At 40.8% G+C, this 17,422-nt stretch overlaps 1 protein-coding gene across 1 annotated transcript in view; it reads right to left on the reverse strand.

Moving 5' to 3' along the window:
* pargl (poly (ADP-ribose) glycohydrolase, like) overlaps positions 1-16,418 on the reverse strand; it is a 35,788-nt gene extending 19,370 nt beyond the window's left edge. The window contains exons 1-3 of the mRNA XM_039768351.1: positions 16,289-16,418; positions 5,221-5,555; positions 5,022-5,138 (exon numbers count right to left, since the gene is read on the reverse strand). Coding sequence (XP_039624285.1) covers positions 5,022-5,138; positions 5,221-5,553 — 450 coding nt within the window. The 5' untranslated portion in view covers positions 5,554-5,555; positions 16,289-16,418. The remainder of the gene's footprint in view (positions 1-5,021; positions 5,139-5,220; positions 5,556-16,288) is intronic.
* Between the last annotated feature and the right edge of the window lie 1,004 nt (positions 16,419-17,422).

Here is a 17,422-nt window from a genome sequence, read left to right on the forward strand (position 1 = left end):
AATAAAAGATCTGAGGACTTGCCGTTCAAATCTGCTCCATCAAAACTTGATCTGATAAATGACTGACTACTTACTGTTAACCTTCCAATTCCAGTTTTAAACAAGTGCCCTCCCACATGGCTGAAAAACCTTTGAATTGACTAAAAAGGGTAGTTCTTCACAAGACACAATCAGAATCTACAGCAGCAGCTGTTCAAATGGCTGGTGTAGTCAACTAAACATAATAATAATAAAAATGGTAATCGAATGTACACAATGTTTAGGCAGATTTGTTAAGAAAACAAGACCCTTAGTAATTTGTCTTTAGATGCCACTGTATTATTGGCAGAAAATCACATGGCTTTGTGCCAGTTTTAAAAGTAAAAATGTAGATACCACAGAAAAAAAAAAAGAAGAGAAACAAAAGTTTTAGAAAGATCAGATGCCAGAATAAATAAACACAGCAGACCCCAATAAACTGGTATTTACATCAGGAACTGGTATATAACTCCACAGTAGCCAATTTGTGGATTACAGTAATCCCTCCTCGATCGCGGGGGTTTCGTTCCAGACCCCCCAGCGATAGATGAAAATCCGCGAAGTAGAAACCATATGTTTGTGTAGTTATTTTTATATATTTTAAGCCCTTATAAACTCTCCCACACTGTTAACATTATTAGATCCCTCTAGAAATGAAATAACACCCTTTAGTCAAAAGTTTAAACTGTGCTCCATGACAAGACAGAGATGACAGTTCTTTCTCACAATTAAAAGAATGCAAATAGATCTTCTCTTCAGGAGCAGAGAATTTCAGAGAGAGTGAGCGCTCGCAAAGAAATGCAAACAATCAAAAAATCAATAAGTGTGCTTTTAAGTTTGCCGCTGCATTTTTTAGAGGAGCGTCAGTATCTTCTAAGCAAACAGCCCCTCTGCTCACATCTCCTCCGTCAGGCGCAGAGAACGTCAGAGAGAGAGAGAGAGAGTGCGAGATTAAAGCAAACCATCAAAAAATCAATAAGTGTGCTTCTGTAAGCACCGCGATAAAGCGGCATTTCTTAGAGGTGCGTCTGTATCCACTAGGCAAACAGCTTCTGTGCAAACAGCACCTCTGCTTACAGCCCCTCCGTCAGGCGCAGAGAATGTCACAGAGGGTGAGATAGAGGCAGAGACAAGCAAACAATCGAGCGCCGCACGGGAAGCATATCTTATAGCATTGAGGAGTTTTAGTTAATATGTAATACATGCTCTGATTGGGTAGCTTCTAAGCCATCCGCCAATAGCGTCCCTTGTATGAAATCAACTGGGCAAACAAACTGAGGAAGCATGTACCAGAGGTAAAAAGACCCATTGTCCGCAGAAATCAGCGAACCAGCAAAAAATCCGTGATATATATTTAGATGTGCTTACATTTAAAATCCGCGATAGAGTGAATCCGCGAAAGTCGAAGCGCGATATAGCAAGGGATTACTGTATTTGAAGGTACTGGAGATCAAAGGGAAGAAAATTTGTTCCCTGGATGCAAAAAACAGATGAGCTATAAAATTTTCCTTTCTGGAAGATCATGCTGACTCATCCCATGCTGGCACGATCACCTGTTAATGGAAATAACAACAATTGGGAATGTTTACTCGAAAGTAAATTAAGTTTGGATGTATATGCACCATTTGTTATATGAAACATCACTAAAAAGTGCATAGGAATTAGTGTCTGGGGCTTGAGTGTATATACAAGTATTAGAACTAAACCTAATAATATAGTATAGTAGAAAGGTCTTTGTTTTTATCCAGCCTGTTACACTGGACACTCTGGACTGTTCACTCAGGGGCTTGGCATCAGCAGGCTTAGAGTTTTCAGGAGGGACACCTGATCCCCATACGATTTATTTTCTGTCTGTTTGATACCACACTTTTATTTGGTTTTCCTTTCTTCCTTCCTTCACCATTAGGCTATAAAACCTGAAAAACCAAGAAATGTTTTGTTATTTAAACTTAAGATTTAAGTTTTATTATGGCATTACAGTGATTACTATCCTAGGTGCCATGGTTAGGTACTCTCTGTAAGGATTCTGCATGTTCTCCCTGTGTCTTTGTACGATATTCTTTGGGTTTTCGTCCCAGAGTCCTGGACCCTTTGTAGAACTAATCTCTGGTGCCCTACAAGATCAGAACTGATAGTTATGTATAAATGACTACCTCTGCCTCTTCTTTTAGTTTATTGCACCATTACTGTCACATGTACAGAGATCAGTGAAATTCGTACTTGTATGTGCTAATCAACACGCAACACGTCACCTCTCCCTGGCACCTTATACTGAAGCTTCTGTTGCTCTATCCTGAGAAACCTCAGAACATAATGGAGTAGTATTCCATACCACAGGCTGTTTTTCTATCCCTCATATTCTGCTACCCACCCTGCTGCCCTTCCTATGCTTACTGTACCCCTGCACTCTTATGTTGCCTGCTAACACCGTGGCTCTCTATTTTTCCTCAGCAATGTTGACAGGACTTATCTGTCCTGTGGATTGTTGGACGTAGGAGGGTCAAGGTGCAGCACTACCTAAACCCATGCTGAACAGGAATTAATGGCTGCTGCTTGCCAGATCCTCTTTGAGCTTGGATGGTGGCTGAGAGAAGCTCTAACGACCGAAGGAACAGAGGCCAGAGTAAAAGGGAGACATGGAAGATAAAGGGTTGCTTGATACTTGGGGCTCAAAACTGAAGGGTGAGCAAACAAACAAAGCCACGACATTAACAGTAAGGGGAACCAGCAAGTATAGGCAGATACAAAGAACCCTCCAGTGATTGTGCTTTGATTTGTTCCCTTTTTGACTCTTTTGTACTTGACTCCTTCTGCACTCTTTACCTCTGATTGCACAGCTGCTTTTTTCTTACTCTTTCCATCAAGCAAACTGTACAGGACCACCGGTACTCCCACCAGTAGATTCAGGGACAGTTTCTAACTGCAAGTTGTAAAGTTGCTGAACAGTCAATCATAAGAATTAAAATATTGTGTATATGTGTATGCAGACAGATATGTACACAAACAAACTGAGGAGCTAAAACATTAAGGCCACTCCTACGTGAAATGAATGACATCAGTTATCTAGTAACAATGGAGCATGTAATGGTCAGGGATATATTGTCAATAATCTGACATTAGGTACTTGTGGGCAACATGTTAAATGCAAAAAATATGGGCAGATATAAAAGACCTCAGTGACAGGGCCAAATTGTTCTTGCCAGACAACTGGGTCAGAGCGTTTACAAAATGGCAAGCCTTGTGGGGTGCTCATGGTCAGATGTAGTGAATATCTACCAGCAGTGGTCCGAGAAGAGAAAATCCACAATCTGCCAACAGGTTGTTGGGTGGCGAAGACTCTTTAATTTTAGATGTCAGCAAAGGTTATCCTGTCTTGTATATGCCAACACACAAATCACAAATAATATAAAAATGGTTACGGGAGTAATGTACCACGACACGCAGTGTATTGTATCCTACTGCTTATGGGATTTTGTAAGTGCAGGCTTATTCTAACCCTTGACCACCATCGAAAGTATCTACAATGGGCAAGTTATGGTCAGAACTGGACCTTGGATCAATGGAAGATCACCCGAATCTCCATCAAAATTCAAGTCATTTACCTATGGGAAGACGACAACACAGTGGAGCGAGTGAGATGCTTTGGGCAATGATCTGCTGGAAACCCTGGGTCTGGGCATTCATACCAGCATTACTTGACACATACCACCTACTTAAACAACGCTGTAAGATCAGGTATTTAATGGTAGAAGTTTTCCCAATGGATAATGATAATACCACACTGCACAAATTGTTTAAGAATGGCTTGAGCAACATGATAAAGAGTTCAAGGGGTTGTACCGGCCTACAAATTTCCCAGATCCTAATCAAATCAAACATGAACAATAAGGCCAATCTGTGGCACCTCCACCTTACAAGAGTTAGAGAATCCAGATACCACAGGACACTGTCAGATGTCTTGAAGCGTCCATGCCTCATCAGAGTGGAGCGGTTTTAGTGGCACACAGAGGAGCAACAGAATATTAGATACGTGGCCACCATATTTTGGCTTATTAGTGTATATGGTGCATACTATGTATAATTTTTATTTATGTGTTTAGTCGTATTATTGTCAACTGTTCTGAGGAGGCATGCATGTAAGAATTTAATTGTACAACATCCACATGACAATAAACTGTATTATTATTTAATAATCAAATTATACACTGGCCTGTGCACTTGGAAATACTGCAAGAGCATCCCCTCTTGGTCACAATACTCTGCACAATGTGGGGATACCCAGACATCACCTCCAGAAAGGTGGTGATGTTCTGATCTCAAAAGGTTACTCTTTGTATTCGAGTTGGGCATTCTATAAAGTAAATGCCATGCATTTTTTTTTTTTTTAAATACAGAGCCCCCACACAGGCTGGCACCATATTTTATGTTATGGATTTGAGGTCACTGACTGGTGACCAAAGTCTTCTGACTGCCCAATACCTAGTGCAGAATGAACACAAGAGTGAGAGTGTGCCCCCTTAATGGGCCAGCACCCAGTCTGGCTTCAGTTTCTACTTTGTGCCTCATCATGATTTTTTTTTTTTTTTTAGTGAAAGAAAATCCACATATTTCAGAGTTCCAGGGGAAAATTTTCAAATATCAGAAAGAAATGGATTCTTTCAAGGAAACATTCAACTAAAACAAGACAGAATCATGACACTGCATTGCTCATCTTGAGTGTCCATCATATCAGACATGTGACCTGTGCCTGTTTGTCCGCATCTCAGTGGCGGAAGATCAATTTCACTAGAAGCTGCTACAGATAAAACTATGCATGCCAAAGAAGTTTGGTTTTATGTTTCAAGATCCAGCTCAGTTTGGACAACAGGCCGATGATGACAAGGCTAGAAGGCTCACCGACTTATGTGGATGTGGAAGGTGGCCAACTGGCCTAGTTCAGCTTCTCTCCTGGGTATAAAGTGCTATCCACTCAAGTCTAAAATCCTACTCCCAGGTTCACTTACCAATCCACTTTCTATCACAATATTTTTTTCTGAGTAGGGCATTTTCACATAATCTGTGTTCCACATATCTTGACCAGAAACAGGCTCTAACGTCTGGCATGTTTTGAAGGCCTTAATCTGATGAGATAAAACAAATAGCACATTAAAATGGTTGATAGACTGAGATACCATGGGAGAGAAGACAAAGCACGGCTCTTACATCAATTAACACTGTATGCTTGGGTCCAAATTCCAGACTGTCCAACTCCATGGAGCACTCTGGAGCTCTTCGGAACTTCTCCATTCCAACAGCAATGTTTTTTCCACCGAACACAGATGGGGATTGCTCGGGCTCTCTGCTGATTGACCTTGTAGGTGGTTGGCACAGAGGTCTGCTTCTCTCATTATCCGCACCTTTTGATTCACCACTGGGAGAGGAGGGACTGCTGTTGTGTACTGGGGCACTGCTGCCAGCTTCAGGACTCCCTGCATCAGGACTAAGAATTTGCTTCATCTGCGAGCTGTCATTTTTCTGATTCTTGATAGAACTCATGTCTGCAATAAATTGTGCAAACCCAAATGTTACATGAAAACTGCCACTCTGTACAGTATATGGCACCTTTTATAAACCACAGTGTCACAATGATGTAAACTTATGTCACAAGCTCTGAATGAAAAGGTTGGGACAGCTCAGCAAATACCATTTTTAATTAAGTCAGACATGGAGTGGGCAACATGGTGGTGAAGCAGGTGGTGTTGGAGTCTGGGAACAAGCTAAGGTCAGTATGCAGGAAGTCAAATCAAAAATGAACAACAACACCTAAAACACTAAACCAGGAACAAAGTCAAAGTTATCAATGCAGAGAACTGATACCTTAAAAATGATAACCTTTCCCTAACTAATCCACGAACCAAAAACCTTTTAATTGGTTTAGTTTTTATTCATAAACTTTGATATTATGAGGGACAGTCTGTCTGATGCTTGCAGAATTCATTTTCTAACAATACCCATCATACCAAGTTCATTAAACCTGCTAACTAGGAGGTCTTTGGTCCCCTTCTCTGACTCCAAAAAGCACCTGCACTGTGACGATGTGGGTTCTGGCTCCACGCTCCCTTTGATGTTTGGGAACCCTTGAACCCAACACCGTCGATAATGAAACCGAGTGAGCTAGTCAGTGGAGGCAAATAATTCCAGCAAGGGGAAGGTAAAAAGTGCAAAAGTGCTTTTATTAAAAAAAACAATCAAAACAAAAACAGTGTTCCATGTAAAGTGCAGTCCATTCAAAAGTTCAGTAAATAAATCCATAAAAAGAACACGTGGAGGTTAAAACACTAGAAAAAAAAACACAATCCTTTAAAACCAGAGGTTAAAATCTTCTTTAGGAAGCGGTCTTTAAAAACAACAACAAATCCGGTGCATCGTTTATTAGCGTTTCTGTTAGCGTCTCACCTGCTTATCCCGTTTGGGCTTAGCAGCAGGCAAGACGCTCTCTGCAGCTGCCCTCCTACAACACACGCGAGACTGGAGACCTCCCGATCCCTGGCTCCGGTATGGCACTCATCCCAGTCCCCGAGACTTGATTACCCCAATAGCCAGGACGCACACATTGGGGACTCCACCACCAAGCCTCCCGACTTCCGCTGCCTTTCCACGGCCTTCTGCGGCTCGTCGCTTTCCTCTAGGCACTCCCGCTACCTGGTCACTCAGCGGGAACAACCTCAACTCAAACGCCTGGGTGTCGGCCTAAAACCCAGCTTCCTCGCAGCTGCCCACGAGCGCCGAGCGCGCTCACCACACTCACGCACCGCCTGCTTCCTCGCTCCCTGTAACCTCCGTCCTCTTTCCTCATCTCCTTTTTTTTCACACCCTCACAACCGACTCGCGCTTCTTTTTAAATGACGAGGGCCACAGCAGCTGCAGCATTAGCCACGGGACAATCATGAATGTGGGCAGTTCCTCACCTGTGCACTAGGTGAGAAACGCCCACACCCTACGGATCGTCCCGCGGCCCACTATGGCCCAACGTCCCCTCGCTAAGCCGCGAGCGCATCGATTACTTATTTAAAATGAATGGCCTTTGCTCAACGAGCTGTGGACCCATAACACCACATGCATTCAGGCTTAGCCTTGACCTGCTGTAGCGGGGTCCACAGCTCTCGAGCACACTGCAATGGCACTAAGCCCTAAAGTTAGTATTGTTACCGTAAATACATACCAAGATCAGATCAGCACTGAATTATCCCAAGCTCATAGTACACTGCAACTGACTCATACTGTTTTTCATCATTCTGCATGTTCAGGTAAGGAAATCAGAAAAGTTTATAAACATTACAAAAATACTTAAGACTCAGATTGTAAATGATGCTGACAATATAAAGGCCCCACATCTTTGATTATCCTGATATTTTAAAATGGCACTGGAGTGCCATATTTTTAGTTGCCTCCATAAGAGAATCTGCCGGCAATTACAAACAGTCACCAAAATAACTAGATGATTAACATCTAGTTCTTCTCTCACTTTGAGAACAAAAGTTGTACTGTATTTGGAAGACACACAGCACTCACACATCCTTACTCCGTCACAGGCTCTGAGCTGCCTACACATTATTTGTGGTTTGCAATATGCTTCAGGCTTCTCCACTTATTCAAACACTGCACACCAGCTTGACTGCTTTCCAGTTTCTCCACTCATCACTTGTATGTTTTTTTAGGAGTAAAAATGGTTTGATTTGAGCACCTCTTTGGAGAGCCACAGCACCACACCTCACCGCAGGTCTAAACTATGAGTTGTACACGGGCAGATTCTGGGCAGAAGTTTACAGGTGAAACATTAGTCACTCGATATATTTTATTGTACTTTATTGTGCCGATTAGAATTATGAACATGTTGATTTGTGACCCTGTGTTAGGATATAGCGGGTTGGACAATGACTGACTGACTGATTTGTTGTTTTCTTTTCACTTTTGATGGTAGGTATTTCTTGAAAATATAAATAATTTAACCGTTTTTGTACTACTGTTTTTTGAAATATTGATTTTCATTATTTATGTACTAAACTAGCAGAAATTACTTCTTCTGAAAACAATTCAGCATTCTGAAGGCTCTTCTTAGAGGGCAGATCAGAATTTATTTGGTACAATACTGAAAGACTGGAGGTTACCTTGGATATTATGCAGATGCCACAGTATAATTTATTGTTAATGTCATATTGTGTTTTTACTAGTCACTAAAACATTACTCAAACACATTTAAAGTTGGGCTGCCATGAATAATTGATGTAATCAACTAATTAGCTAAAAAAGTTTAGTCAAATTGTATTCTCTTAAATTGAATAGTTATCTCCGACTCTTCTCCACATTGCACGCCAGCAGGCCACAACTCTCTGTACTGTCTTTGAGGAGGCTGTTCATGGCAACAGCTGTAAATATCAGGCAAGATTCACCCCAAAATCTGACAAATGGTTCTTTATTGTGTAAAGATACATGGTGTTCCAAAAAAGCTCTATCTCAATGCATGAACATCTTCAGCTGGTTACTTTCAAAAATTCATGCTAGTGACTAGCGTCAGGACAAAGGTTAGAGCCGCAGTATTTCTTCAGACAGAGCAGATAAATTGTCTGCTAAATGCTCTTGTCACCATTGTAATTTGCGATTGCAGTGAAGTAAAATAATGTTTAACAAAGTGCATAGGAAAACTAAAAATAAGAGACTTGTCTGTTAAATGCACTTCCTAGCTTTATTTAAAGGAAGAGGTGCATTTTTACTCTGTGCCAGATATTTATGTCAGGGTCAGCAACTTGTTAATCTTTAGCAGTTATCCTGTGGATGCAAAAGAAAAATATTCAGGGTTTGTCAAAATGGAGCAGCAATAACATCCTATATAAACACAGGTCAGCTTTATAGAGTATTTTTAGGCGTTTTCTCCAGTCATTATGTTGTAAATAAATCAGTTTCTAAATGATCAGGCTTCCATTAAAATATTACAAAGCAGTAATTAATCCCACTGAAATACGACAAACTGTACCTAGATGTATGAAATTTCTTGTTTAACCAAGCTGCTGACAGAAGAATCATAGATAGATAGATAGATAGATAGATAGATAGATAGATAGATAGATAGATAGATAGATAGATAGATAGTGTGAAATGAACTATATAATAGATAGATAGATAGATAGATAGATAGATAGATAGATAGATAGATAGATAGATAGATAGATAGATAGATAGATAGATAGATAGATAGATGGGAAAGACACTATATGATAGATAGATTAGACAAGAATAACGAAGAAAACAGAAACCTTTGGGTTTTGGTAAAGAAGAAACAGATTCATAGGAGACAGAGGTGCAATGTGAGGGAATGGCCTCGTGGTCTTTCTCTTTAATACTCTTCTGTCTGCTGCTTATTTAGTGAAAAAAAATAGATAGATAGATAGATAGATAGATAGAAAAGGCACTATATAATAGATAGATAGATAGATAGATAGATAGATAGATAGATAGATAGATAGATACTTTATTAATCCCAAGGGGAAATTCACATAATCCAGCAGCATACTGATAAAAAAACAATATTAAATTAAAGAGTAATAAAAATGCATATAAAAACAGACAATAACTTTGAATAATGTACTATCATCAGTACTACCCCTAACCCTAATAAGATCTCACATACAAAATGTGAAAATGTAATTACGATTTTGAATAAATTTAATGTAAAAACAGACAATAACTTTGAATAATGTTAGCATTTTCCGCCCCGGGTGGAATTGAAGAGTCGCATAGTGTGGGGGAGGAAAGATCTCCTCAGTCTGTCACTGAAGCTACTCCTCTGTCTGGAGATGATCCTGTTAAGTGGATGCAGTGGATTCTTCATGATTGACAGGAGTTTGCTTAATGCCCGTCTCTCTGCCACAGATGTCAAACTGTCCAACACTTAATTCCTACAATAGAGCCTGCCTTCCTAACAAGTTTGTCCAGGTGTGAGGTGTCCTTCATCTTTATGCTTCCTCCCCAGCACACCACCATGTAGAAGAGGGCACTCGCCACAACCGTCTGGTAGAACATCTGCAGCATCTTATTGCAGATGTTGAAGGACGCCTGCCTTCTAAGGAAGTAGTCGGCTCTAACCTTTCTTACACAGAGCATCAGTACTAACCCTAACCCTAATAAGATCTCATATACAAAATGTGAAAATGTAATTTCGATTTTGAATAAATTCACTTAGTTACGGTGAATTAGGATTACAAATAATTAAGGAAAGGAATAATATTTATAATGAACTGTCTACTCACCGAGAAGATAAAGATGAATTCAAAAGATGAAGTGAAAGGCTGACTTACTCAGATGTATTTTTATTACCCAGTGCAGTTAAGGCAGTTGATCCAACTGAAAGAGAGTTTGCCAGCATAGAGACAAGCAGCTGTCCCCCTGTAGGGGAGATGCTGCTAGGAATTTGGCTTTTCAGAAAAGAAACAGTTTCAACTGCAGCTTAGACTGCCAAGTGAGCAGACTGTGCAGCTCAGCCAAATACTGGTTTTAATGTTCAAAACGCCATGCATCCATTAAGTAAAATGGCTCTGGTCAGTTTCCATGTTCTCAGATGAAAAGCCGATGACCATCAAGCTGCCCTCATGTTGCTGGAGCAGAGTTCTGGGAGGGCCATGTGCAAGTTGTACTGAATGCCACCGATGAAACGTTCTTTGGTGTAACTATTTTCTCCCAATTCCTCACTTCACCTTTTTTTTTCTCATAAGGACTGTTTTGAGAGAACTCACTTGTGTGTCGTACAGAATCTTCTGCACAAGATTTTTGAAGGACTGTTATTTTGGATTTATGTGGTAACCTACTGATTAAAATATCTAGTAGGCTGCTTCTGAAAAAGTGAAAAACTGCCGACTAACATCAAGAATTTAAAATGAACAAATGGATTTGCACACACATTGCCAGCCCTGCGTGTCACTGTTTTTATAATTATTAAATGGGATGATGGTAATAACAAACAAGAGGAATTTTTTTAAAATGCTCATTGCATGGTCAGTGCCCCTTCAGAACAAATCATGAAAATGTCCTAAACGTGGCAGTGCAAAAATTAACTGTTACTGAAAAGTTTAATTTATAATCATTTAATGTTCTGCACTGGAAAGTAAAGATTATTGTTTTTATCTCACTCTTCTCCTCAAGGGATACGAGTTGCCCATTTCCTGCAATGCAATTTCAGTTGGTATCATTCATACTTGATAATCATTACTAAGCCGTTTTATGCCAAATATGAATAGCATCTATATTTATGTCTGTAAATAAATTTAATATACTGTAGATTTTAAAAGAGGATAATGTGAAATAAGTATTAGAGGGGATTCATCGTAACACTAAGGCAGGGGTAGTTTTTGAATGCCGGTCCACATTCAGTTCGCCACCAACCATCGGGGTCCGCTATAGCCAGGTTTACCGTGTAGGACTGTAGGTGTAGGTCTGTAGGAGGCTAGTAATAGATGATCAGCAAATGATAAAATTTTTACAGAAGACCAAGACATGCACAAAACATGGAAAACAATTCAAAAAAGTCACATGACTACTTGCAATTAACACACCAATTACAACAGTTGGTACGTAAATGATTGTCACTCAGTGTGAAGTGTGAAACTGTTGTTTCGGTTTCATAATGGCAGCATAGTTTGGTGAGTAACCAGTCAGTGCAATTCTCATTGCATTCCTGAGGTTCTGGTCGGTAATTACACTTCGATGTTTCGTCTTGATAGTGTTCATAGTGGAGAATGAACACTCACAAGAATATGTTGAACCAAACATAGTGAGCACAGAAATCGCCAGTTTCTTTGCAGCAGGATACCGAGAATCTGGAACAAACTTTGACCAAAAAATTGTTATGCCGACTTCGTTCAATTTTGCTTTCAAAACGCGAGACGCTTGCAAATCAGCTGCTTCCATTTGCAACAGTGACGGGTTTGAGTTCGGAAAAATTGAGGCAGCCACAGATGTCCATTCACCGTCAGGATGGACAATGAAAGGATCAGCAACAAACAAAAACACGGGCTTCAGTTTTCTGAAATCCTTAAAACGTTCATCAAACTCGACCTTCTAATGATGTAGAAATGTGGAAATCAACTGAAAACATGCCTGTTGATCAGCTGTCATGCAGCTCTTCAGGTTTGGGAAATGCAGCATCTTGCCACCTTCCAAGTCATTGATGAAAATGCTTAGTTTTGTTTCAAAGGCACAACATTTTTATTGCAATTCGACAACGGTTTTGTCTGCATCCTGAAGTGACAAATTCAGTGTATTTATATGTCCCATAATATCAACAAGAAATGCCAGCAGTGCGACCTTGTCACTGTCTTGAATAAATGTTAAACATTCTGCAGCTTTCTTTGTATTCAAGGACTGCAGGAAGTCAAATACATCTTCGCGGAGATTCCAGAACCTTTCCAACACACGGCCCTTGCTTAACCAGCTGACGTCATTGTGAAGCAGCAAATCTCCAAATTCTGCAGACATCTCTTCAAGAAAAGAACAAAAAAGACGATACTGCAGAGACGAATTACATTGTAAAAAATTCAGTAATTTCACAAGAGTAGACATTACTTCCGCCAGTTTGTCACAAGTTTTGAACAGACTGATGAATGATGCAGTGATAAGCAACAAGGTTGGGCTGAAGTGCCTTCATACGAGTGACAAGTCCTCTATCTTTACCAGTCATTGCTGGTGCCCGTCTGTTGTAAGGGAAACCATTTTTGTTACATTCAATCCAGCTGCGTGCATAAACTGCAATAATGCTGAAAACACGTCCTCACCAAGGTCTGTTTTGCTAGCGGTAGTAATGTCAGAAACTCTTCAACAAAATTATGACCATCAAAAAATCTTGTGAACACACAGAGTTCAGACGTCAGTTTTATCAGTGGATTCATCGCACGCGAGAGCAAACAATTCAGCCTGTTTAAGATCTGATATTAACTGACCACCGACATTGTCAGAAAGGTCATCCACACGATGACTAGCAGTGCTGTCTGATAATGGTATCTGCTGAATCTGTTCAACACACTTTTTGTCGCTAAACAGAACTGAAGAAGCAGACATCGTGCATTCTTTAATAACCTCTGCATCAGTAAATGCTTTCTTATATCTGCCAAGAACCCAAACAATGCGTAGCGAAGCTTCTGTAACATTTGATTGTGTGGTGGTCTCTTTCGCCATCAGCGATGAACTCGCTACCAACGACGACTTAAGGGCATTGATCTTATGCGAAAGGAGCCCCGACTTTGGTGGATAATTCGCATTGTAGTACTTGGCATGTTTCGTCTCAAAATGTCGTTTTACATTGCCGCTTTTAATCGTGCTTACCGTTTTCTGGCAAATAATGCACATGGGCCGTGCGTTAGGCCGGTCTGGCAAAATAAAGAAAAAGTCTTCAGTCCACGACTTCTGAAACGATCGATTTTCTTGATCTATCTTTCTGCACTTGGAACTTGTTGCCATAATTACGATTATTACTGATTAAAATTCAAAATTCGTGGAAATAATACAAGTCATACAGTTGTACATCGTACACCAGAAATGAAAATCAATGGAGCGGACGACACAACACTGCGTATACTACAGCAACCAGAAATAATTCAAATAAACAGAAAACAGGTCCGCCTAATCACCGATTAATACCAAAAACGCGCAAAGGCCGAATCTACTGATACATGTTTCATTAGCTTTCTAGTAGCAGCTCAGACAAAAAGTGAACAGACCAACTGAAAAATTTATAGACCAAACGGCTTGTAAAAAAAACCAAAAAAATGCCAGTAGACCAAACGCAAATTTTATATGCCAAACAGCTTTCAAAAATGCCAGATTTCAGTTATTTGGCATAAAAAATGCCAGTTGGCAACCCTGCTACATAGTAAATAATAAAACAAAAATAATTTTGGTGCTTTTTTGACTTACACAGAAGACAGTCGCGGTCCCCCAAAATAGTCTTGGCGGTCCGGATTGTGGACCATGGTCTGCCGTTTGAGTACCCCTACATTAAGGTCTAAAACTACCCAAAAGCCTAATTACTTGGTCTTCTTTGAAGTTGTACTGCTGCCATCAAGTTTTATTATTAAGTCCATTACTAATAAAAAATATACATATTTTTATTTTCAGGGTTTTTTTGTTTTTTTTTTTTACTTAAGGATTTTAATTGTTGACAGGGTTGTCTTGTTTGTCCACTTCTTGGGGTTATTCATCCATCCATTTTCCAACCCGCTGAATTCGACACAGGGTCATGGGGGTCTGCTGGAGCCAATCCCAGCCAACACAGGGCACAAGGCAGGAAGCAATCCTGGGCAGGGTGCCAACCCACCGCAGGACACACACCAACACACACTAGGGCCACTTTAGAATTGGCAATCTACCTAACCTGCATGTCTTTGGACCGTGGGAGGAAACTGGAGTACCCGGTGGAAACCCACACAGACACGGGGAGAACATGCAAACTCCACGCAGGGAGGACCCTGGAAGCAAACCTGGGTCTCCCAACTGTGAGACAGCAGCGCTACCCACTGCGCCACCGTGCTGCCCTCTTGGGGTTATTTTATTTTTAAACACTTGAATTAAAAATGATTAGTAATAGAATTAATAGATTAATTGAGAAAATAGTTGATAGATTAACTGTGTACTAAATCATTTGTGGCAGCCCTTATTCAAAGATAGTATTGAATTCAAACTCTCACAAATGCAGAAATGTGCAAAAATCTTTTGTAGTTTTTCTTTGAGAAGCAAGAAGATAATTATCTTAATATGTCTTCTATACAACTGTCATTTACATGTTTTTGTTTACGTTAATATAATCGAGTAAAACACCAGTCTGCAGGACTGCATGAAAGCAAGTGTTACTGAACAAGGATCCAAAATTGATCATCACAAGTGAAGAGTTCAGAGCAAAATATAAGGGAGTTACAATTCCTAGGGTACAAAACCTATCAATTAGACAGAAATTCACCAAACAAGAGTCTTCAAACACTTCTTAAACATACCGATGGACTCTGAAGTTTGAATAAAGGGGGGCAGCTCATTCCACCAAGTAGGAGATGCACATGAAGAGTCTAGACGCAGAGGTGGCATCATCATCACCAGACATCGTTCATCAGCAGACCGGAGTGGTCAAGAACGAGCATAGCACGTCACCAGTGTCTTCATATATATATATATATATATATATATATATATATATATATATATATATAGGGGATGACTCGTTCACTGTTCTGCAGGCAAGCATTAAGGAGATTATCATAATATGTGCTGCTACAGAGAGCCAATGATCTGAGGAGTGACATGTGCCCACCTTGGCTGGTTGAACACAAAACATTCTGAATCATCTGCAGCAGCTTGGCGACACATGCCAGTACTCCTGCCAGCCGAGATGTCATCTCAATATGATACCCATTGTTTGGTTCGATTTCTTGTTTTTTTCTTCCCTCTTTTAAGAACTTTCACATTTATTACGACTCTATATGTTATCGAGAATAATATAGCTTGAAATGAAAAAGAAAAAATATTCAAACTATAGTGGACTAAATTGTTTGTCAAAATAATAACGCTAGGGAGTGCACAATTGTCAAAACGTCTGTCCAAAAACTATTGGTCTAGTCCTGCGGCTCTGCAAATGGATGGTATTGTTTGTTCAAGCCTAACCTGTGTCAAGCGTAGTCTAAACAGAATTTATAAAGCGGTTCTGACTAATTCTTCTTCTTCTTATTATTATTATTGCAACGGCTGCATGGTGGTGCAGTAGGCACCGATCGCGGGTACGGTGTTCTGGGTGCGAAACCCATGTCTGGATGCTCTTTGGTGTGGAGAGTCTGCACATTCTCCCCGAGTGGCTTTCCTTTCCAAAACTCCAAAGACGTGCAGTTTTATTTTGACTCTGATTTGGCCGACTGTGTGTGTGTGTGTGCGCGCGTGATTGGCTCCAGAAACCCCCAACACACACCGCGATCGTGTACTTGTAATGTACGACCTTCTGGTCCTGTTTTTATTGGTACCCCACAGCTACTAATCTGTGCTCGAACCTACCTGAAACTCATTAGTGTACACTGCACTCAATGTTGTATAACAGATGTTGGAGTTTGCAAAATTAAATCGTGTCTACACAATAAAAGTCAAGACGAAACAGGCTGCAGAGGCACAGAGTCAGATGACAAGACAGACCGGACGACTTTCACCTTGTCCTAGTCCACCAGTTTTTAAAGCTGTCTAAACGTTTCCAGTACCGCCAGTCACTTAAAATTACCTGCTCTGAGGCGCGTCGCATTCCTACGTAGCAGCGGCTCCTCTTGCGCAGGATGGGCACTGGTGACGGACTTCACCGGACTCCAGCCATCTGCCTTTCTTCATTTGTTAGCTCTTTCGCTTTCGTTTCTCGCAAAAGTAAATAACGACAGCCCCCGCCTCGCCTGTGTCCCGTGAGACGTCCTTCGGGAGCCCGCCCCTTTCGTCCACGTGACAGCTGCTTTGCATTCTTCAACAAGATGAGCCATTAGCGAACCGTCCTTTAAATGGGGTTCTGATTATATTGCATTTGATTGAAGCAAAAAGTAATACATGAGAATGAAACACCACCACTTTTTTTTTTGTAAAATAGTGTAACGTCCTTGTCCGCACCAGAGAACAACACGTGTCTCGGTTGTCTGAGGTCTGCCTGAAGGGGCGGGGCCACCTGGAGACGTCGGCTATAAAGGCAGCGCGCGCACTGAACTAGTGTTGCTTCCTCCCCAGTTGCAGCGATTTTTTTTTGTTGAACTCGGACGGATACCATTAAACCTACGGAGTTCACAATAGCTAATGACATATTGGGTCAATTTAAGAGAAAAGCACAAAAAAGATATAATTAGTTTTGTTATGGCTGGATTCTTACCATGCATGTATAGCGCTGCCAACTCTCTTTCTCTGGAAATGAAGACATTTGGGTCGATAAATGAGGACTTTTGAGTACGCATTTCCCTCTGATGCCATAATACGCCATTATATTGTCGTATGTTTTTTTTTTTTAAATGATACAAACCTTTAGTAACAGTTTACCACTATAATTATGATATGATGGCCACAATCACAGTCACTGACGAACTAATAACTCGTTAAATATTTTGAATATGTCAAGCTGCTTAAGGGTGGCACAGTGGTAGTGCTGCTGCCTCGCAGTAAGGAAACCTGCAGTTCGCTTCCCGGGTTCTCCCTGCGTGGAGTTGGCATGTTCTCCCTGTGTCTGCACAGTCCAAAGACATGCAGGTTAGATGCATTGGCGATCCTAAATTGTCCCTGGTGTGTGTGTGTGTGAGTGCCCTGCAGTGGGCTGGCACTCTGCCCAGGATTTGTTCCTGCCTTGTGCGCTGTGTTGGCTGGGATTGGCTCCAGCAGACCCCTGTGT

The sequence above is a fragment of the Polypterus senegalus genome, chromosome 11 (assembly GCF_016835505.1).
Source record: "Polypterus senegalus isolate Bchr_013 chromosome 11, ASM1683550v1, whole genome shotgun sequence".
Lineage (NCBI taxonomy): Eukaryota > Metazoa > Chordata > Cladistia > Polypteriformes > Polypteridae > Polypterus > Polypterus senegalus.